Source organism: Musa acuminata, chromosome BXJ3-4 (genome assembly GCF_036884655.1).
Source record: "Musa acuminata AAA Group cultivar baxijiao chromosome BXJ3-4, Cavendish_Baxijiao_AAA, whole genome shotgun sequence".
Taxonomy (NCBI): domain Eukaryota; kingdom Viridiplantae; phylum Streptophyta; class Magnoliopsida; order Zingiberales; family Musaceae; genus Musa; species Musa acuminata.
In genome coordinates, this window is record NC_088352.1 from 7,359,274 (window position 1) to 7,382,107 (window position 22,834).

The 22,834-nt window shown below is 36.1% G+C and overlaps 1 protein-coding gene across 5 annotated transcripts; it reads left to right on the forward strand.

Moving 5' to 3' along the window:
* The first annotated feature begins 407 nt into the window (after positions 1 to 407).
* LOC103981045 (clustered mitochondria protein) lies at positions 408 to 21,367 on the forward strand. Of its 5 annotated transcripts, XM_009397630.3 has the most exons (29): positions 408 to 558; positions 1,179 to 1,431; positions 2,550 to 2,611; positions 3,577 to 3,766; positions 3,856 to 3,987; positions 4,244 to 4,403; positions 5,451 to 5,644; positions 5,746 to 5,847; positions 6,811 to 6,946; positions 7,113 to 7,241; positions 8,478 to 8,892; positions 9,770 to 9,874; positions 10,709 to 10,827; positions 12,066 to 12,174; positions 12,261 to 12,353; positions 13,051 to 13,182; positions 13,283 to 13,453; positions 13,526 to 13,612; positions 14,677 to 14,811; positions 16,815 to 16,970; positions 17,047 to 17,115; positions 17,512 to 17,670; positions 17,780 to 17,836; positions 17,909 to 17,949; positions 18,089 to 18,208; positions 18,307 to 18,616; positions 18,699 to 18,806; positions 19,478 to 19,549; positions 20,569 to 21,367. In XM_009397630.3, exons 2-29 carry the CDS (start codon positions 1,179 to 1,181, stop codon positions 21,013 to 21,015), a joined length of 4,263 nt encoding a protein of 1,420 aa, XP_009395905.2. In that variant the 5' UTR covers positions 408 to 558; the 3' UTR covers positions 21,016 to 21,367. The 5 variants fall into 5 exon arrangements, with proteins under 5 accessions (XP_009395905.2, XP_009395902.2, XP_065003313.1 ...); XM_009397627.3 differs by having other exon boundaries at positions 17,780 to 17,949; XM_065147241.1 differs by lacking the exon at positions 19,478 to 19,549.
* Positions 21,368 to 22,834: the final 1,467 nt, after the last annotated feature.

Below are 22,834 nucleotides of genomic sequence, written 5' to 3' on the forward strand. Positions count from 1 at the left end.
TTGTGCTTCCATGCAATGCTCAAAGACCTCTGCAGATTAATTGCACAAACACAAAGTGTTTCCAGGGGTGATCTGGCCCATGTCTCGCACATCATCAGCTTGGGGAAGTTTCAGGGGTGATTCAGTCAAACCGAAATAGCATTTTTATCGCCACGCATGCCCTCGCCCAGCCACCAAGGCCACACACACAAAACCCCTCGCAGAAAAATAACACAAATATCCTGCAACACTTCTCCCACCCCGTCGATTCTACATAGATAGCTTATCCCACAGTTCAGTGGCGACAGTATTCGGGTCCCGTCGGGTCCGCCTGTGGGGCCATAACTTGGCTCAGTCATGTGGTGGGTTTCGTCTGTAACAACTTATATTATTGCGAATTTGGAAAGCCACTCGCTGTTTGCCGAGAATAAAAAAAGAGGGCTAAACTCCGAAACCGTCCAAAGGTAGAGGAAGGCCTCTCCAATCATCGTCTCTCACTCGGGCGCCGCCGCTTCTTCCTCCCCGTCCCTTTTTCTCCCATTCCTTCGTCCTTCTGATCGCCGCCTCCTCGGGTTTCTGGTAATCCTCTCGCTCCCCTTGGCGCCTCTCTCTTCTCGAGGAGGTTCCCTCGCCGATCGTTCTCTTGGTAGCTCAATCGGAAGAGTTCCGATTTCCGTAAGGTCTTTCTATATGCTTTTGCGAATTGGTAGCCGGATTGTGCTCTTGTTATTTGCTAATTTCTTATCTTTCCTTTCTTCGTGTCGTTTGTGAAGGGGTGTTGTGATTGCCAAACGGTTGTTTCTGTTGATGAAATCTCGATCAAGAACGCTTTTGGCCTCTGTTTTCTTTCTTCTTCTTTTTTTTGTGTGAAAGCGTCTTCTGCTGTGTTATCTTCTCTCTTGTTTCGATCTATTTGTTGTTGCTTCGGCATGCTGAAATATGACCGATGGTAGTACTGTCGCCATTACCTTCATATGGATGCAGAAGTTGTCGTGAATTCTTTCCTTTCCTTTTTCGTTAATTTTTATTATAGTTTTATTTTCTCATTCTGTTTAAAACTCTTTGAATGAGTTGCATTGAACTTTTATTTTCATGGCAAAGCTTTTTATTGCCTTTTTGTCCTATAAAGAGTCACAATGGAGTGGGAGTTTTAGTGCTTGAACTAGTGTATATTCTTTAAATGACATTATCTTTAACAGATGGGTGGAAAATCTAAGGGAAAGAACAAGTGGAGAGCATTGAATTCCACTCCTGTTACTTCCTCAGAATCACAATCAAAGCCTCTTGATCCATTGACATCACCCAACGATGGTTCTGAAGCTGCAAAAGTATCTAATGGTAATGCCAATGGAGTTGAAGAGGCAAGGAATAAATCTCCTGCAGCGGATGGGAGTGCTGGTGACAAGGCACAGAATTCAGATGCTCCAGCAACAACCACCGATCAGGCAGAAGGTGCACTTCTTGTCCTTCATTTGATGTTGTACTTTCCATCATGCTTTGTTTGCCTCTTTTGGAATCAAATGAGTTTTTGCCCCAAAATAACAATTTATGCATGTTCATTTTTTTGCTCATCGATGTTGGACATCTCGTGACTTATTACAAGCTAATAAGTGTAGTTGGTTCAATAAAAACTAATTGCCGTCTCCACAAAAAAGTTATATAATCAAAATCCTCAATTGATTTTGTTGCACGTAACACTCCAATCATTTATCCTTGGACCTTTTATCAGATATCCTGCTTTATTGTTCTCTTGTTGTTGTATTAATTTTCCTTTTTTTTCTCATTTCTGTTTCTTGAATGGATTTGTGTTTCGATTGGCTTCTTTATGTCCTTTGTGAAGAGAAGTGTTCTAATTGCCAAACATTGTAGTTTGGATTAAAGTTTATGATTGTATAAGAATTTAATTTGCAACTGTCCTGGTCGTTATGGATCAGTGTGTGCCAGTCTGATGGCTAACTAGTACGCGAACTAGACAATTTCACTTGGTTCTATCCAAAGTAAAGCTGTTTACCTTGTAAGCTTACTGCACTGACTTTCTGGGTGATAAGCTGACCATCATTGAACTGTATTTATCATCTGGTACCAGTACCTATTATACTTTTTTGAAATCTATTTTTTCCTCTTGTTCTTCTCTTCTCCCATTGCTATTTATTCTCTTTCTGCATTGTCTTCTCCACATTAATGTCATTGCTCCTCGTCCTCCTCCCTCTCCTCGTGTGGTTGGGTTGCCGTCTCTCCTCCATTCTACAGTATCATACCCTCCTCCTCTTCCTGTTGCTCACTCTCTGCTTTCTCTACTTGTAGCAGATTCTTTGGTACCAAGCAGTATCAACTTGTACCAACTCTCAGTACACTATATATTGCCAATACTTTACCACGGCTGATATTGTACAAGAGCAAGATTTTGATCCTTGCTATACTCCTTGTTATTGAGCTTGTTTGTAATATTCATAACATGTATTGTATATGTCTTTTAAGGTATCTAAATGCTACTGCAATTAATTTCTTGTTGGAGCTTTGCAACTAAAGCTAGCAAACATTATCTTCCTTTTCTCTTTGCTGCTAAGCAGGTGAGCTTCATCTCTACCCTGTCCCAGTCAAGACACTTTCTGGTGAGAAACTGGAGTTACAGGTTAGTTGCTCAAATATAGATGCTGGTGACACCTTTTTTCTGTGGCTATATAATCACATTTTTGGAATGGCATGGAATTAGTGAAGGGAACTTTTAATCTACTATACAACTTCACTTCTTTTTGCTGCCTTTGGATTCTAATTGACACTTGTAGTTACTTTACATATACAATCATATGAACATTCATGTTCTCAGTCTTGTACGTGCATGGTTGGATTTCTCATTGCCTTTGGGCATGGACATGTGTACATTATGATAAATAGCTTGTGGAGGCTTTGCTCTTGCTATAACAAGTGAGACCCCTTTTTCATTTTTCCCATGTCAGTTTCAATTGAATTTAACTTTGAACTTCGAGACACATGAAGTTCTTGTGGTGTTATCTTTTGCATGTTTACATGAACTCACAACTGCTACAATGATGTTAGATTGTACTACTTTCAAACTAGTCGTACAGGTGATATGGCAAGCTCCTTTCTGTACTCGGTTTTGGTAAGGATTTGGAACCTATTAGAGGCTTGACATCACTAGTTGTGAGATTATGCTAAATCTTTATTGTCTTGTGTAGTTGATTTAACCTGTCTTAAAACTCACTTGCCCTTGGTCTAGTTGGTTCCCCTCTACCTCTGTTTGTTGAATCTCTATAGGGTGTTGCTCAGTTTTTTGACTTGTGTAGTTGTCTATGTGGGATATTTCTCTCCTCTGTTACAGAAATTGATAGAAGATGTAAAGTGGCCTGTGGCTCAGCCATTTAGCTTTTCCACTGTGTCTTTACATCAGAATGATTGTAGCAACAAGAGTAGGTTATTGTTTCTCGGTCTTGTGTTTTCCTTGCTGATGTCATTTAATCTCTTAAGTTTCTTTCCATGATAAAGTTCAAGTTATTGATAAGCCTTTTCGATTGCATAACAAATTAATTTTTGTTTGTAATCAAGTAATCATGTGTCAGTTTTGGTTTTGAATTTCAGCTAAGCCCAGGGGATTCTGTGATGGATATCAGACAGTTCCTTCTTGATGCTCCAGAGACATGTTTCTTTACATGCTATGATTTGAGGCTGCATACTAAAGATGGTTCTGTTTATCATTTAGAAGACTACAATGAAATTTCTGAAGTTGCAGATATTACTATTAGAGGTTGCTCCTTAGAGATGGTTGCAGGTGTGTAGACTTAGTTACTGCTGATTTTTATCTATTGGTTTTTGTGAATTTTATCAGCCTAATTAGCAACATTTGACTTTATTTTGCAGCACTATATGATGACAGATCTATCAGGTCTCATATTCGCCGTGGCCGGGAATTACTATCCCTCTCAAATATGCAAACATCCTTGTCAACATTTCTGGCTTTGCAGCATGAAAGTGCACAGCGTAAAACTGCAGGTCTCTCTATGCTACATGCTGTCCAGCAGTTGTTTTTTCACTACATGTCTGGTCATCATGTTTAACTACTATACTAAGAAGTCCATAGTTGTTTCTGTCATAATTAGTTTTGTTTGATGTTTTTACATTTTAGTATCTGTTTTATGCTTGTTACTTTTTAGCATATCTTATGTGCAAATGATGTCTTTTGCAATGCAATCATGCTTCATTTTCTTCATTACTCGTGCATTCTGATTATGAATTCTCCACTATACAGATGCTGTAAAAGTGGATTCTGCAGAGCATGATGGATTAGGTTTCATGGAGGATATTACTGGCACCCTTTCTGATTTAGTGACATCACCTTCATCTCAGGAAATTAAATGTGTTGAAAGCATTGTTTATTCCACTTTTAACCCACCTCCAAGTTACAGGAGGTAAATTATGTTTTTGTATAAATTTCTTTGTTCTATTTCAGTATTTCTGATATTTGTTTTTAAGCTCCCCGTATTAATTGTTCATTGATCTTTACTTAGTTGTTAATTTAACTCATGATAATTGCTTCTTAAGATGTAATTTCATGCTGTCTCATGAACTTCCCATCTAAAAGGAATTAAAAGACAAAAGACCAAAATTTTCATTCTTACCCCCGGAAAAATTCCAGAATTGCATTATACTTCCTGCAAAACGTGAGGTTACCTAGATGCAAATCCTTCGTAAAGTTGAACTCTATCTCATATGCTTTCTCAGGGCATACATACAAACTTCAAAAATTTTATTTCTAAATGTATACTCATGATGGGATTATAAGTTAAGCTCATAGTTCAAGGGTACATATGCTATTTCATGCTTCTCAGGCACAGATAAGAAAGACAGATCTAAATAAAAATAAGTGGACTCATTTTACTACCTAGCTTCTATGTATTATTTCAGATTTGTTGGGCTATATTCTGGTGATTTATGCATTAGTTGTGTGCCAAGATATGTTTTATTCTCTGGTGCAAGATGGGAATGTTCTATCATTTCAATAATAAGAAAAAACTTCCCATTCTTGGTTGTGTGCTGTTGCCTTTCACTTTGATATACTCTAGCTATTGATAGTAATTGCACCCTGCTATTTGCTTCTGTTGATCCATTTTCATCTTGTATACATATTTCTCACCAACTAACCAAAAAGAGCAGATGAGAGATAATTGATTTGTTCTGTTGGCTATCTTTGAGAAGAGAAAATGGATTTATTCTGTTGGCTCTCTTTAGGAATAGTATCCCAAGATACGTAGGTCTATTGTATTTAATATGACAGGCCTGTTGTCTGTTGCACAAACTATCGTTTTCATACATCTGCGGTGTCGATCGTGTAAAGAATTGTGTGCTTGTTTTTGCTTTTATGCAATATGGAAATCTTGTTTTAAGCATATCTATTAGATATTCAGTATGTATCTGTCGCCACTTATAACCTCGATCCATTTTGCTACGTTTTGTAGATTGGTTGGAGATCTGATTTATATGGATGTAGTGTCACTAGAAGGAAAAAAGTATTGCATCACAGGAACCACTAGAGGCTTTTATGTGAATTGTAGCACAAGAAGTAGTCTGGATCCAAGCCCATCTAAACCTGCCCGTGAGGCAAGCACCCTAATTGGTTTGTTGCAAAAGATTAGCCCCAAGTTCAAGCAAGGTAGCTCAAGTTTTTGTATTTTTGTTAACTTGTTTGTGTTGAAGCATTAAAATAATATTCTGTCATTGTTCTCAATTCTCAACTGAACTAGATTGTTGCAGGTTTTCATGAAATTTTAGAACAGAAAGCATCTGCACACCCTTTTGAAAGTGTCCAGTCTCTTTTGCCACCAAATACATGGCTGGGATTATATCCTGTTCCAGGTATTAATAATGTGTTATGTTACTGAGTGTTTAAATTCCTATTCATTTTACAGCTTTTCTCTATCATTGGCTGCATTAATTTTTATGTCTATATTTACCATATATATATACATATATTGTTCGGTATTTCTTCCAGATATTTAATTTTACAGTCATTGTTACACCTGGTTAATTAGCTTACATATCAGCAGACAACTAAGGGTTTGTGTTTTACAGTTCTCATGAGCTTAAGGGAGACCAGTCGCTTTCTGATGTCTAGATGAGGACAATTATTAATTTGTTCTCATTTTCCATATATTTTTATATAACCTGGTCACCATGTGTCCTAATACATGATCGTCAGCTATTGTGCAGTTTTCTTTTTCCCTATATGTTAAATTGTTTTCTCAAAGAAATTCTGGTGCTATTGCTTTCTTGGCACCTTGTTCTGACCACCCTTAGGATAATCTCGAATCTTTAGTAATTAGTCTGACTCCTTGAGTTGTTTCCCAATGCAACTGCTAGCAACTTGCTTATTTAGATATAATAAAGCTAGGATACACTCATTTTATTGAACCATAGGTCAAAAGGAAATTTAGGAACTTTTTAAAGACTCTGGTAAAAGATAGGAAAATAAAGCAAGTTCTCAGTTGCTGAAGCAGTGAAGCTACTGCTAAAATATGGTCAATTTGTTGAGAGATACATCCTTTAGGCCCCTAATCATATACAACTTTATTTGAAACTTTGTAGTTGTATATAACATGCACAACTTTGTTCTTAGCTTCATTTTCACTCTCAATCGGTCAAACTTATGTCCTCTTTGTCGGACTTCATACTTTCATATGTCACGGTTTCATAAGGGAATCAGAAATTGTTTTAACTTTTGGTGCCTCTATCTTCCAAAATGCTCAGCTGTCTATATTCAGTCAGTAGATTAAATTTTACCCTTTATTTTTTTTTATGAACTCAATAATTTTTTTGCAGATCATAAGAGAGACCCAGCTAGATCAGAGGATGCTCTTGCTCTTTCATTTGGAACTGAGCTTATTGGTATGCAGAGAGATTGGAATGAAGAATTACAATCATGTCGAGAGTTTCCTCATAAGACTCTCCAAGAAAGGTTTGTTTTTATAATTGTATATGTGATTAGGTTTGAACTCTTTCCTGATTTCTTCGTCACTTTCCGCTGCCTAACTTCTTTTGTCGGTCTTCTGCTGAGAACTGTTTTTCCAAGGAGTCGTATAACAAGTTCAGTTTTCTGACTTAAAGTTACTATTTTGTTTCAGGATATTGCGAGGAAGGGCTCTTTATAAAGTGACATGTGATTTTATTGATGCAGCAATTAAAGGTGCAATAGGAGTCATTAGCAGATGTATTCCCCCTATTAATCCAACTGATCCAGAGTGTTTTCATATGTAAGTTAAACTAGAGAAGTATGTATTGCTAATGTGTTTTGTAAGTTTGTGAATGTGTGTCGTTGATCAATAAGTACTTGGTAGTATTAGTAATATCTCTATGGAAAAAAATATATCTGTAGATGAAACAGCACCATGATGCACTTGCATTGTGGATCAAATGCAGTTTGATTGAAGATAAACTCGATGACATGAAGATGAAGTTTTACATTTTTGCACAAATATGTTCACTTTATTATATTTAAAATATTTTCTGATTCAAACGTTGTGTTTCAGATGTTGTTTGTTCCTCTACCAAATCTGAGCATGTAATGTGATGTGGAGTAATGATGCAGTTATTTTACAGTAGATAAGCAATATAACTAGTAGATAGATGATGGACAAACAACTAATATAATATAACATGGAGGAATTATGCAGTAATTTATATAATCCTTGTATATAGAAAGATGGATGGAGAGACAACTATATATAGATGGCCTTTAGATCGACATGGAAGATGGAGAAATCTTTGTTTGGGCTATAATTAACCCAAGGATCATAGATTGGCTATCTAACCTGATTTTGAAGGTTAATGTGAATTTGCCACCATTTGATTTCCTTTAGATATATTGTGATATTTTCTGCTATTATGTGATAGCATGTCTTAGAACTTCTGTTGTATTGGCAAGTAGTCAGCAGGTTTGGAGCTGATTCACTTGGTGAGAGAAACTTTATACTTGTCCCATTCTTATTGTTCATTTAGTTAATATATCAGATTGTGTTGGTTGTCAACCTTCAGTGTTTTGTGTAACTGGGTTATACCATGGAGGTTTTTGGTACTGACCTACCATTTTCTGGGAAGTTAGGGATCATGACTCAGTGTTATTAACTTATTATTACTATTATTATTATTATAAATTCTCAAGTTCAAATGTTTTGTTATGTCTATGCCAGCATATGTTCAAAAAGGGTCTGCATGACTTCTTTTCCTCAACCTTGGTGGTGCCTGAATGAATAAAATATTTTTTAAATATCATTTGCTAGTCTTCCTTCTGATGAATGCCGTCTTTTGCTGCAAAGTGTGCCATTTAGCATTTGCTCCTTGTATCACACACATCCTCCAGTTCTCCTTTATTTTTACATATTTACATGGAATTGTATATTTGTGCTATGTCCCATGTAAAATCTTCTTGTACATGTGTCTACACAACACTAGGTCTTTCTTAACAAACTCATCTGCTCTGTCTTTTATAGGTACGTGCATAATAACATATTCTTTAGTTTTGCTGTGGATGCGGACCTTGAATATATATCCAAAACTCTAGAACCAAATCTTCTGGCTAACTCTCGAGATGCTGCTGGGAACTGTGAAGACAAAGTTCTATGTAATTCTTTAAGAAGTACCTCTAGCAATAAGTTGCCTGGGGCCACTGGAAACTCTGGTTTGTGTACGTCGACAAACTCAGACAAGGAACAAAAACAAGATGTTCCAGATCTTACAACTGATGCATCTGCTGAGGTACAGATTACTGATAGTGAGCAGGCCACATATGCTTCAGCAAATAATGATCTGAAAGGAACCAAAGCCTACCAGGAAGCTGATGTCCCTGGACTTTATAATCTTGCAATGGCTATCATCGATTACAGAGGTCATAGGGTGGTAGCACAGGTGATCTTGGAGACCCTTCTTTTTTATTAGTCACCTTTTGCTCCTCCTTTTTGTCTTGGGAGCTCTTTATCTTAAAATCATTATTTAATATTCTCTTTTTTGTTTTATTTGAAAGTTAATTCTCAATGGACTGTAATGCATATGATGGCTTTACTCACCATCTTAGTTTTAGCTATATTTGTAGTTCACTGCTGAAAAATATTTGTGTATTGCATGTCCAAATTGCTTGTGATGTTTATCCGTTCATTGTTTGTTAATTTATCAGTTCATTGCTCATGATAGTAGAATAGACAGGTATTCTGGGAAAATCATTGATACGAGTTTTCTTTTGCTTTTCTTTCTGGGTGGTTGGCTCATACGTCTGAAAGTTTCCAAAGCACTATTTTGCTAGTTTTGAACTTGTTTGTCGTGTGTCCATCTAGTAATTCATCCCTTAAGAGCCTTTTACTTCACCATTTAATTAAAGAAAAATATCAAGCAAAGGATGTCTATATCTAAGAAAGAAGAGCCACAGGCTAACAAAGTGTATAAAAGGCACTACATCATAATATAATGCTGTGCCTTCTGAAAGTTCAAAGGGAATTGAGAGTTATTGATCTTATAATCTTCATATTTTCCATGTTTTACTGTACATCTAGGTTCATTGGAAAGTCTTGGCATGCCAACAAATGTAGTTTCTCCCATAGATAGCATGAAGGTGGAGGTTTTTTATTCTGATTCTCAGTGGTATAATTGACGACAGTGTTTGCCTGAGATGCTTTTGTGTATTGTCATCAATGTTTTATCACTCTTAACAGCACCCAAGTTTTGAATCTTTTTTAATGGAAATTGGGTAAGTCTCAGTGTTTTCTGGATCTTATATACACTCTTATTCCAGAGCATCATTCCTGGTATCCTTCAAGGAGATAAATCAAATTCGCTACTGTATGGTTCCGTTGATAACGGCAAGAAGATCTGTTGGAACGAGTCATTTCATTCCAAGGTGAGTCACTTGTAATAGCTTCTTAGAATAATAGTATTTCTTTGCTTTTTGGCCTATTTTTTGTTTTTTATTGAATTTGTGATAAATATGTTGTTATTTGTATCATTGGATTTTGAAACTTTTTGGACTGTCTTGTTGACTCCATGTGGAAGTCACCGGCAACCATCATATATTTTTTTATTTTTTTTATGAACTTGATTACTCAAATTAGTCTCTTTTATAATTTGCAATTTGCTTGCCAACAAATTAATAAAAATTCAAAATCTGGCCTTTTGCTTAGAGAATTTTGTGGCAACTAGAAAAACAATGCCCAGCAATTATGGCTTCTATAATGATAGCTTATTACCTGCATTTAGTTTCTAAAGCAACCACATGATGCTAAGGTCACTCTGTAATTACATTTTCCTGCACTTTTAGATATCAAATTGCTTAGCTATCTAGTTTAGCTCCCCTGAGATAGTGACAGGTGAGGTTGGTTTGATAAAATAGAGGACCTCCTGGTTCAAGATAAGTGCACGTTCCTGATGGAGGGATGGACTTTTGCAATTCATTATAGTATTCTTGAATAATAAGGATCTATCATCTATAGATATTTTCATCAGTCTACCTCATTCTTCTCACAACATAAGCATATCTTAAAGATATAACGTTGTTGATGCCGCTGATCTAATGGTTACATATACAGGATTTTGGCATAGTTTGTGTATTCTTGTGGTCTGCTCAAACTACTAGTTTCTTTTAGTATTTCCATCTCTTAATTTAACTTCACTTGACACCATTGTTCCATGAAGGCATGAACAATCTTGTGACTTATCATTTAATGATGTTTTGTAGGTTGTAGAGGCGGCTAAACGGCTCCACTTGAAGGAACACACAGTCTTAGATGGTTCTGGCAATGCTGTCAAATTAGCTGCTCCAATAGAATGCAAGGGTATTGTAGGTAGTGATGACAGGTAACAAATATTGGCCTCTTGCTTAGCTTATCTCAATGAAGTTAGTTACTCTGGCAGTATTATTTACCATACTGGTTTTGATACAAGCACACCTTATTTTATAATATATATATATATATATATATATATATATATATATATATATATTTCAAAACTGAGAAAATGAGTGCTTTTTGATCATTTCCTTCCAAAACTGGATGGCAGATATCAATTTCTTTCTTTTTACGAGTTTTATAAAAATTGAGTATAAATTGGACCCTCTTATCTTTTCTGTGTGTATACATTTCTAGAGACACTCATGCATAGAACAAACACAAACACAGGCACAAAGCAAATACATACATTCAGTGTACACCTTATAGATGCATTTGATGCATGTAAATAGTTATATACATTTGAAAAAAAATGAGTGAATTTTCAAGTATTTGATAAGATATGCCCTTGTGCTTTGCATTATGTGTGCATGCTGGGGCTTTCTAATTCTATGCCTTTATTTCTGGAACTTTGTTACATTTTAATCATGCAACGTTGCAAACTTTTATATTAAGATACATGGGATACACAATTTTTTAAATCCCCTGGTTCACCAAATCAGTGTGATTGTTTTGTTGGACTACATGGTTTTTAACAGTGATTGGTCTAGTTTCATTTTATTTTCTGATTGAAGTTTTTCAAGACACACTAGATCTAACATGATTTTTTTCTTTTTGCATCATTGCATTCTTTTGTCTTTTGTGGGCCGAGCAGTACTTCTAAAACAACCTACTAGGATTTTGCAATAATCTTAGGAAAGACAAGCTAGAAGATGTTTTTCTTTTACTCTACTTTTTTTCTTTTAACGAGTCTTAGGGTGTTTCTTGAGTTGTGAAAATGGGTTCATTTATTTTTTTTAGCTAGTTAACTTCTTAGTTCACCAAAAAAAATTCAATTGTATGTTCTTGGAAGGCCTTAAATATGAAAAGGTAGGTCTTCTAGGTGAAATTGGAAGGCTTTTGCCACTATCATATGCTTCATTATTGATGTGTATTATATGTTTTATATTTATGAAAGGCTGATTTATTTTGTATTCTTTGAATTGTTTTGAAGGTTTATGGTTACATAGACTAAATGTTATAGAGATAAAACACACTGATCAATTCGCATAGTCATATGAATTGATCAGCGGAGTTCAGACTAGACTAGCATAGTTAAAATTTAAAATTTCATGTTGTTTCTATGATATTTTGCTATATCCTTAGGCACTATCTTTTGGATTTGATGAGAGTGACTCCTCGTGATGTAAATTATATTGGCCCTGTGCACCGGTTTTGTGTCTTGAGGCCGGAGCTTGTTGCTTCATTTTGTGAGGTAAAATCATCTTCGTTAAGAAAAAAAATTTTCATGATTGGAAGCAGAGATTCATTATCAAGTCTATCATCACTTACATTATCCAGGCTGAAGTAGCAGAGATGTCACAGTCTAGTGCTAGAACCACAGAAAAGGTCCCAGAAGCACCAAATCAAGATTCTACTGGTGCTGATGTAACAGTTAGTGCTATCAGACCTTTTTTTCCCTGTGGTGACAAATTATTTGTGTTGAGTAAATTTTTCATGTTGAATATATTCTGTGCATGGCATTTATTTTTGTTAGCATGAGAATGCATTCACTAGTATTGCCCTGTGGGACCATTTACTTGTAAAATTGTGTTTATGGTAAAAACCACTTCACTTTTAGAATTACAGTATAGTAAAAAGTTAAGAAAGGGGTAGGGTGCTTTCTCTTCTGAGAGAAGTGCCACTGTTTTTATTGTGGTACTTCTCCTATTGTTTGCTCAAAAATATTTGCCTAAATTTGGTTGAGATAACTGTTGTAAGGTCATAAAAATGTCCACTTCAATGATCCTTGCACCACAAGTACTATATGTACAAACAAAGCATGGATTGATCATACTGGCTATGCCACCACATGCTATTATTCCAGATAAATATTAGGTGTATCATGCCAAGTTCTTGATTGTGTGCGCATAGGACTAACATACAATGTTGGGTGCACATACCCCATGACATGCGCCTGTGGCAAGGCATGTTGTCTGTGCTATTTTGACAGGTCATCAGCACTGCAGTTGTCCTGACAAGGAAAATCATTTTTATTATTGCAAGGAAAACATTTCTATTAATTTTTTATGTGAAAACGATGAAAAAGATCTTGTTATGGTTCTAAATCCGGAAAATTATATCTTTGTAGGATAGTACAGATGTCCACATCAAAGCAGATGAAGAATGTGCCTCTGCACCTTCTGTGCATAGTATTTCATCTGAGGAAATACTTTTGAATCCGAATGTATTTACTGAATTTAAACTGGCAGGCAATCCAGAGGTAATCTAGCTTAACTGATAGTTTACTGTAGGTCTTATCATACTTATCTTTTCTTGGCATAAACTATATCTTGCTTTTTTTTTTTCCTTTCTATTATTAGGAAATTGCTGCAGATGAAGCAATTGTTAGAAAAGCTGGCTCTCATCTTGTGGATGTGGTTCTCCCAAAATTTGTTCAAGATCTTTGCTCTCTTGAGGTCTCACCCATGGATGGCAAAACTTTAGCAGATGCATTTCATGCTCACGGAATAAATATTCGCTATCTCGGAAAAGTATGCTTCGTTGTATAGTTTGTGTCTGTCACAAGCTTTTCATGTGCTAAATCCCACCGTTTTGGTGACCAGGTAGCTAATATGGTAAAGCATTTGCCTCATCTATGGGATATGTGTTCCACTGAGATTGTTGTTAGGTCAACAAAGCACATCCTAAAGGTACTTTCTTTTGTGCCATCTAATTTCTTTCTGTATATCTTGATTCATAAGCTACATGGATGCATAGAAGTTCTAAAGGATGGTGTAGTCAAAACCAAGATCTTCAATTTCGAATAATATCACTTGGTACGGGTGGTACGTATCGGTCCGTCAGCAAACCGGTACATAGACCGCCCATTACCGGGCGGTATATATATATATATATATATATACCGCTTGATATGCAGTACCATACCATACCGAACGAATGTCGAAACTTTGGTATGGTACGATATTTCAATCCTTGATCAAAACTTTTGAGAAGATGCTGCATTCCTTGTGTTATCAGTTACGAGTAATATGTTAAGAGTACAATCTAATATTTTCAAATATGATTCAGCAGTTAAGCGATGTTGCACATATCTGATTTTGATTTATTAATTGTGCCAAAGAAAATTATGTTCTTATTCTGTTTTGCTTATTTTAAGAAATAGGGCAATCAACAACATATCTTATTGAAATTAGTTCCTAGTCCTGGCCCTCATAAGAGGAATCTGGAAAGTCAGAATTTGTGCTGGTCATACTTAAATATGCACATGTTAATGTACAAATTCTGTGTATATTTTATCTTTATGTGTATTAATGTGTTTATGTCTATTTTATTGGAGATTACCAGTGTAGTTGCAGTTATGGCTTTCAGGATACTTTGTATTCATATTCCCCTACTTTTGCAAGCATTTTGATATTCGTTTGATGCTCTCCAGTTCAATTAGCTCGATAGTTTGTTGACTGTAGATACCTGTAGTGGTGATATTAGATGTTAGTCATATGTTTTGTCTAATAAAGAACAATATCCTGTTTTCAAGTACTTGAGTTATGATAGGCATTAGATACCTATCATTTCTTTAGCTGATTCCTCGTTTGCTAATAGGTGTTGATGTAATGAGCCTCCCATGCTACTTGCATAGGAATGATGCTAATAAATAAAGTTTCTTATTCTAAAATACTTTTCTATGTTTCCTCATTATATATTGCTAATTCACTCATTTGTTCACTGGATTAATTATTATTTCTTTTGTTTGTAGGATTTGCTAAGGGAGTCTGAGGATCATGATCTTGGACCAGCCATCACACATTTCTTTAATTGTTTTACTGGGCATGTTTCACCTGTTGGTGCAGAAGATAGTTCAGACAATATTCAGTCAAAAGCCCAAAAGAAGGTACAAATATCCCACCTCCTCTTGTTTGCATCTATTGCAAAATTCTGTTGAAATTGTACTTCTCATACATGATATATTTTTATTTTTTCCTTCATTTTATTATGCCTATTCTTATTGATCTCTTAAGCACTGGGATGTCTATATACTGTCATCATATTGAAGTAAAGTAATAGGTTTCAATATGTAGACACAAAATTATATCATATATATTTCATTAACAAATGATTGAAATAATAGGAACTTGTTGTATGGATACTTGAGCTATGTGATAGTAAGGTGCACCAATGGGGCCCATTGTAAGCAACTTTGTTTTTGTCATTTTTCATCCATGATGTTGTGGTCAATTTCTTTTTCAGTAGTATTTGAGTTGAAAATATAATGAGGTTCAAGCCAAGCAAGGAAATATGTTTTGCCTGGATTGGTACGAACTTGTTGTATGGATACTTGAGCTATGTGATAGTAAGGTGCACCAATGGGCCCATTGTAAGCAACTTTGTTTTTGTCATTTTTCATCCATGATGTTGTGATCAATTTCTTTTTCAGTATTGTTCGAGTTGAAAATATAATGAGGTTCAAGCCAAGCAAGGAAATCTATTTTGCCTGGATCGATACGAAATGGGCGGTATGTACCAATCTGAGTGTAAATCAGTGCGATGATTGTGCCATTTCTAGTGGTCCCGTCCAACTCAGTCTTGCGAAGCTGATTCCTCTTCTCGCGAGGCATGTGAAACTGATGCCATCGCTGTCGTCGCCATTGTCATTCGATGCCACCTATCTCTCTTCTATGCTCGCTCCTCTTCTTCCTTCTCCTCCACTGCTTTTTTTCCCTCATTCTTCCTCTTCTACCACCTCCTCCCCTTTTCCCTTCTCTTGCTCCACGGCCACCTTCCTCTTTTGCTTCTTTTTTTCTCCACCTTCCTCCTCCCCCATTGTGCATTCCTCTTCTCCTTCGTCTTTGAAACACTGGTATGTCCCGGTGTGTCATGTGTCAGTACATACTGGTCCGGCCAACAACCATTATGGGTCTGATACATGATATGACAATCCTTGAAACCAAACATCAAATCTCATAAGCATTCCCCATGATGATCATCTGTTAGCATACTTTGTGTCAGCAATCTCTATATCAATTGACTGATCCAATGTAGATATTTCTAAAGAAAAAATATATTATTTGAAAGCTCCTCTTTCTGATTTCTTTCAGTCCACTGAATATTCCTGTGCCTCTTGGAGGGTTTAATGTCTTTTGGATTGTAAATTTGAGGTATGGTAGATAAATGTTAAGAGGACATTTAGATAATTAGCTAATACACACCACTACGTGTGCACTTATCTCTCTTCTAGATATTATAAATTTGATTCTTTGTGCACTAATGTGTTTCACAAACAAAGTGAAACTTGAACATGAAGATGTTTTAAGGTGTCTAGGTTGCTTTGGCTGTAACGCAGGCTTCTCCACGATCCAGCTTGAAACCTGTTAAAGTGTGAACCATTTGTACAACATTTAATCTTCCACTTTTCAGCCTTTGCATGAGTTTAAATCTCGAAATAAATAATTTGATACCTGTAATTTCCTTATCGAGCTTGTTTCTTGCCTCTGTAAATGTTATCATGAGTCGTGGCGGCTTTTCCTGATGGAAAAAGTTCCAACAATTGGGGAAAGCGAGAACCATTCTTGCCTAATGGTGTAGGGTCAGTCCACCTTACAGTTCATGTGCTTTGAGGTTTATTGGATATCTTAATTATTATAAAAGGCTCTATAGTTATACTTGGTTTCGGTTATGCTAATTAAAAAAAAAAACTTGTCATTCTTGGTTTCGGTTATGGTTCTAAGATTTTCAGAAAACTGCCTTTGTTTATGCAACTTGTCATGATATTGTTTCCATGCCTATTACAAACAAAAGGAAATGCACCCTTGGGATTGTATTTTAGTATTCCTTTCTGATACTAGAATGTTTTGTTTATGATTAAATTCCATTATCCTTCTACATAATCTCCATCAGGCCGAAGAAAACCACCAATCTCCTCGTAAGCTCATAAAGGGTCAAATGAGTTGGAGCCATGGAGAATTTTCTATAAAGGATCACTTAGCACATATGCGTTTAACCTCTGAAGGACTATGGTCCCGCATTCAGGAATTTGCAAGATTTAAATATCAGGTATCATCAATCACTCACCATTTCTATTCACAATTAAAATTGTCGATCTAATAGTTTTGACTTGTCCTTTTTGAAGTTTGAATTACCAGATGATGCAAGGACCCGGGTAAAAACTATTGCAGTTATTCGCAATCTGTGCCTAAAGGTTATACATCTTTTCTCCTGTTATTAACAGATATTTTTCTGTATACCTGCTCAATAAGAATTTTTTTTATATTTTTGTTGTCCGATTGGGATGGCAATATACATTCTGGTTCTTTATTGATTGATCTTTTGCCTATTTCATGAATTGTTATGGTTTTATTTATTTGTACAATTTTCTTAAGCATACAATTAGAATAATCTCTATTTTTTCTTAGTTGTCTACTATGAGGTATATGTTTATAAAAGCAACTAAGTTTAGTTATTCATGATAAACCTTGGTGTTTGTGTGGTGGTTCTTTACTAGTCGCAGACTAGTGTTATTGAATTGTCTATGCTTGCTATTGCCTATGGTAATAGGATGTCAAGATTATTTATCAGATTTTTGTGCTTGCAACAGGTAGGGATAACGATTGCAGCACGAAAGTATGATCTTGATGCTTCACTTCCATTTCAAACCTCAGATATATTGAATCTTCAACCCGTTGTAAAGCATTCTGTTCCAATATGTTCAGAAGCAGAGAATCTCATGGAATCAGGGAAAGCTAGGTTAGCTGAGGTACATACCATGAGGCACTAATAAAAAGAACTTTTTTCTGTGTGTTTGCTTGCATTTATGATGTACTACTGTCATTGTTAAACTAACAAATGATGCTATTTTGTTTCAGGGACTGCTTAGTGAGGCCTACACCCTTTTTTCTGAAGCCTTTTCCATACTTCAGCAGGTAGGCCCTTTTCTTTCATGTTTCTTACCTGTACTATCATTCGGAGTTCTAAATTTTAGTTACATGTTACAGATTACAGGTCCTTTGCACCAAGATGTGGCTAGCTGTTGCCGGTATGATCCGATATTTTACCATGTATTCTCTGTTAGTCATTGATCCTGAAATTAAACCGCATTTGTGTTTGTTATTTTTTATGTATGTTAATTTTTATGGCATGCTCTTCTTGATGATGCTTGTTTCTTTTTTTCTCAGGTATCTTGCAATGGTTCTATATCATGCAGGTGATGTGCCAGCAGCAATTGTGCAGCAGCATAAGGAACTGATCATAAATGAGCGATGTCTTGGTCTAGATCACCCTGATACTGCTCATAGGTATTGACTTGTCTTCTTTGGTGTTTTATTTGATATATTAATGTCCTTCACCATTGCTCCCAATTTGAAACTGATAGTTTGGTGTTTGGTAATTTCAGCTATGGTAACATGGCCCTTTTCTACCATGGTCTAAATCAGACAGAACTTGCTCTGCGACATATGTCTCGAACACTGCTTCTACTTAGTTTATCATCTGGTCCTGATCATCCTGATGTTGCTGCAACCTTCATAAATGTTGCTATGATGTACCAGGATATTGGAAATACAAAAACCGCTCTCCGTTACTTACAAGAAGCTCTTAAAAAGAATGAACGGCTTCTCGGTCCTGAACATATTCAAACTGCAGTGTGTTATCATGCTCTTGCTATTGCATTTAACTCTATGGGTGCCTACAAGCTTTCTGTTCAGGCATGTATCTTGAGAAATACTCGTTGATTTAGCTTAAAAGATGATGTTAGTATTTGCTGCTAACTGGTTTTTCTGATGGCAGCATGAAAAGAAAACTCATGGTATACTTGTTAAGCAGCTTGGAGAGGAAGACTCAAGAACACAAGACTCAGAAAATTGGATAAAGACATTTAAATTGCGTCAGCGACAGGTAAATGCAAGTTTCAATGCATTGGTGATACTGTAATGATTATTTTCTTGTCTGCTTCATGGGTAAAAAAATACTGCTGCTGCTAGTGGTCGGCATCAGAATACTATACAACTGAGAGAATACTAATTAGGATCTATATATTTAGATAGTATTGGCTAGAAGGTTTACCTTTTCTTTTGCACAATTCAATGAAAAATTGCTTTTGATGTGGGCCTCAAGTTAGCATACTATTTGACTGGCACTAACTTAGCATGCCAAAGAGGGAGTAGAAGAGAGGTTACCTCTCTGTGTTGTTGAAACTTTACAATAACAAAGACATGAGAGGTGGTTCTAGCCCCTTCTATTAGTGAAGCAAATCCTTGTGACACTTAGCAAGTAGGGAAATTAGAAGCAAACCCTTATAAGACCTAGCAAATAGGGAAATTAGCAGTGATCAAGGTAAATCTCCTTTCTTTTTCTAATAGTATAAATGAACATTTAAAGTTTATGTAACAGTTCAGATCAGTTAAGTGTTCTTAGACCTATATTTTGTTAAATATCACCATCAGTTCTTTCAAAGATTATGGTAGGTTTTGATCGGCATGTGAACCCACTCAGTGTTTACTTTACATTCTGTTGCATTTTCACTCTCATGTTTAGATGATTTGATTGTAACACTTTTTTTGAGCCAGGTGAATGCACAAAAGCAAAAAAGACAAGCTCTGGATTCAGCTTCTGCCCTAATGGCTTTTAATATTTTAAAGGTCCATATAATTTTAATCTCCTATATTAGAGTTTCTTTATAAACATTATGCTTATGCTGAGTTATTTCACCATTCGATATGTTCTCTGATATGGAGAAGTGCAGACAATATCATCTGCCACCAAGACTTTATGCTCTGCAGTGCTAAAAATGCGTCAGAATACTTGGCTTTTTTGCTCAGATTTGTTCGATAAATCTCTAGTCAGTCATTTGAGTTAGAGCAATATGATTTTGCAGTGTTCTTTTTATATGTTTCATTTTAGTTACAGACGACTATCTTAAGTACGCCTGTCTTCATAATGTGTATGCCAAGTTTATAAATAGGCGGAAATATGGATAAGGCGACTGCCCAAATGTCAAACTAGCCCTTTCCTATTGAATGACATGTTTACTCTTGTTTTGCTTTAATGTCCTGATAGTAATGCAGGTACTTTGGGCTTCATGCCTGTGTTATTGATTGATGCATTAGTTTCCTTGAAAGTAATGCTATAAATATATAGGTTAAAAGACTAGCGCCGTTAGTGCACAACCTATGGCAATATTGTAATTGCCTAAGTGCATCTTTTCATAGCATGCTGCAATTTAGGAATTAAACCAATTATCTCCTTATATATTTATGCAGTCTTTACAAACAGTTTTAAAGTTTAATAACAACAATTGGGAAATATTAGCTCATTCTGTTTTATGATTCTAAGAGTAGGTAGGTTCATAATGGCTCATCGTCTACATTTGCACCATTCCGCACCTACACTGTTGTTGAGTCAGTAGAAGACGATGCCTTTTTCGGATCAATTGAGATCCATGGATGACCATCGGTATGCTGTTGGTTAGTTGCTTGTAAACGATGAAGTGATAGATGCATGCCTAAATGACAGTAATTTGCATTTCTCGAAGCTTCTTCCTACTGGTTTTCTTTAAGCTATAAAACATGAGCTAGAACCTTCTCTTTTTTTCCTGCAGTTCATGCATTTCCTAGTCTCAATATCCAGCCCCCACATACCTTTTCTTTTGCTTCAACAGGCATATCCTGAACTGCTACAAGCTTTCCAAGTTGCAGCCAGATCTGGGAATGCGAGCACAACGATAAATAAATCTGTTGCTGGTGAGGCTCTTCCTCGTGGAAGGAGAGTTGATGAGAGAGCAGCTCGAGCAGCAGCAGAAGTGCGTAAGAAAGCTGTGGCCAGAGGCATTCTTGTACGCCAGAATGTAAATCCTGTCCAACGGCTGCCCCCACTGTCACAACTTCTCAACATCATCAATTCAGGTTCTACACCTGAGGCTCCGACCAGTGATCAAGCACATGATCCCAAGACGGAACCCAGCAGTGGGCCCGTGTCTGATGGCTCTGCTGGAGCCAGTGTTGTCAATGGATCAAATCACGAAGATCAAGCTCCTGTTGGATTGGGGACATCTTTGGCTTCTTTGGATTTAAAGAAACAGAAGTCCAAATTAAAGGCCACACTATGAGAGGAAGGCAGAAAATTAGTTTTCTTTATCAAGGCTAGACAACGGATCGTCACAAAACTGATTTAATCAGGTTCTTAGTTCATTGAGGAATGGCCAATTGGTCGACACTTTAGTCGGCATCCAAATTTCTTAATATGGTGACATCAGGCTGAAGCCTGATCAGCAGAAGAGACGCTAAAGTTCGCCAGTTGATTTTTCTTTTTTCCTCCTCGATGATTTCCATTTATAAATCTCGTTGTGTTAGATTCTAAATAAAACCATTATTGCAGTTTCTTTTTAGGTTTCATTAGAGATAAGTGGTTGTTCAGCCTGTGACATCTTTAAGAGGTTACATCCGATCTTGTTCCCTTGATACAGGTCGTTTTTGAGATGTTGTCGACGAGTTGAGCATATCCTTAAAACCCTTTAGTTTTTTTGTGGTATTACATCGATCAATTATTCGTAGACCGTCCAAGAATCTCTCGTGCATGCGCGTCATGAACAGAAATGCTTGTCTGAAATGTTTTCTGGTTCTGCTGTTCACTAATGGCCGAGAATTTGATTCACATGGTGTCAAGAAACACTTTTTTCTCTGATCGAGAACATTTTCCTTGTATATGTATATATAAGTCTTCGCAAAGGATTTATATCTGTAAAGTTTTCGATAAGGTAATCTTTAACAATAAAATAATAATAAATTGTTCCATAAATAACCTAAACGGTACTGAAACATGCTTTTCTCCATTTAATGTAGAGGGATTGTAGTCGAAGAATTATTCGTGGGAAATATTCTTCATAAGATTTGCAAGAATATATACCAAATGATTTGGATTTAGATTTCTAAAGAAAGAACCACTAGATTAATGTTATGTATAAAGATATGCTGTTAATTTATAAATTTCCTTCTTTTTTTTTTTTCTCTTTTCGTAATATGAGACTAATTTTTGCCTTCTTCCCATATTATTATTGTTGTTGTTGTTGTTGTTATTATTATTATTATTAGTATTATTATTATTATTATTATTTCCTAAGAAAAGTAAGATAGCTGGGAGAGACGAGTGTGATGAGCATTCAAAAGGGTTACTTCTGAACCATTAATTGTCTTTCTTTCTTTTATGCGCAATCTTATATATATATATATATATATATGATGGATTAAGAAAGAATTCAAATTAGAAAATACATATGTTTATGTTATAAAGGGAAGAAATACCTTAAATTTTTATTATAAAATGCTTTTTCATTGTATTCCAAAGGTTTTGGGTTTAATTCTTGTGCATATTTCTTTTAACTTTATATAATATTTAATTTATTTTTTGACAATGTATTATTAGATCTTCTTACTTATATTGAGGGTTCGAAGTCTCATCTGCTGATTAGCTTAGTTGGTAAATATTTATTTTCAGTAAAAAAAATTCATCCTATATTTTTTATTTTATAAAATTTTATTTTAGAAAACACATCACTTATTTATAACTTCTTTTTAACCCTCCATTAAGATTTAGAGGTGAAGGGTCAAGTCGAGTTCATTCATCATCATCCTCCTCCTCCGGAGCTGCAACATGTCGATCAACTTGAGGACACTGCTGCTCCGGATCTACAATTATGGCGTGCACCCATCGATCATCCTCGTCTTCTTCCTCGTTCTCATTCTTCGACCGCACCACGTCGGTCCCATAAGTGTTCAGCTGCAACTTGAGATCAGCCTCCACTTCCTTCTCCGCCGGCCAGCTACGTTTTCCCTCAACCTTTGCCGCATGCACGTTAATGATGGTCCACGCGTCTAGGGTTTCAGAATGGTGGAACTGACGAGGGAGGAAGATGACTTCTGCAGCGGGTG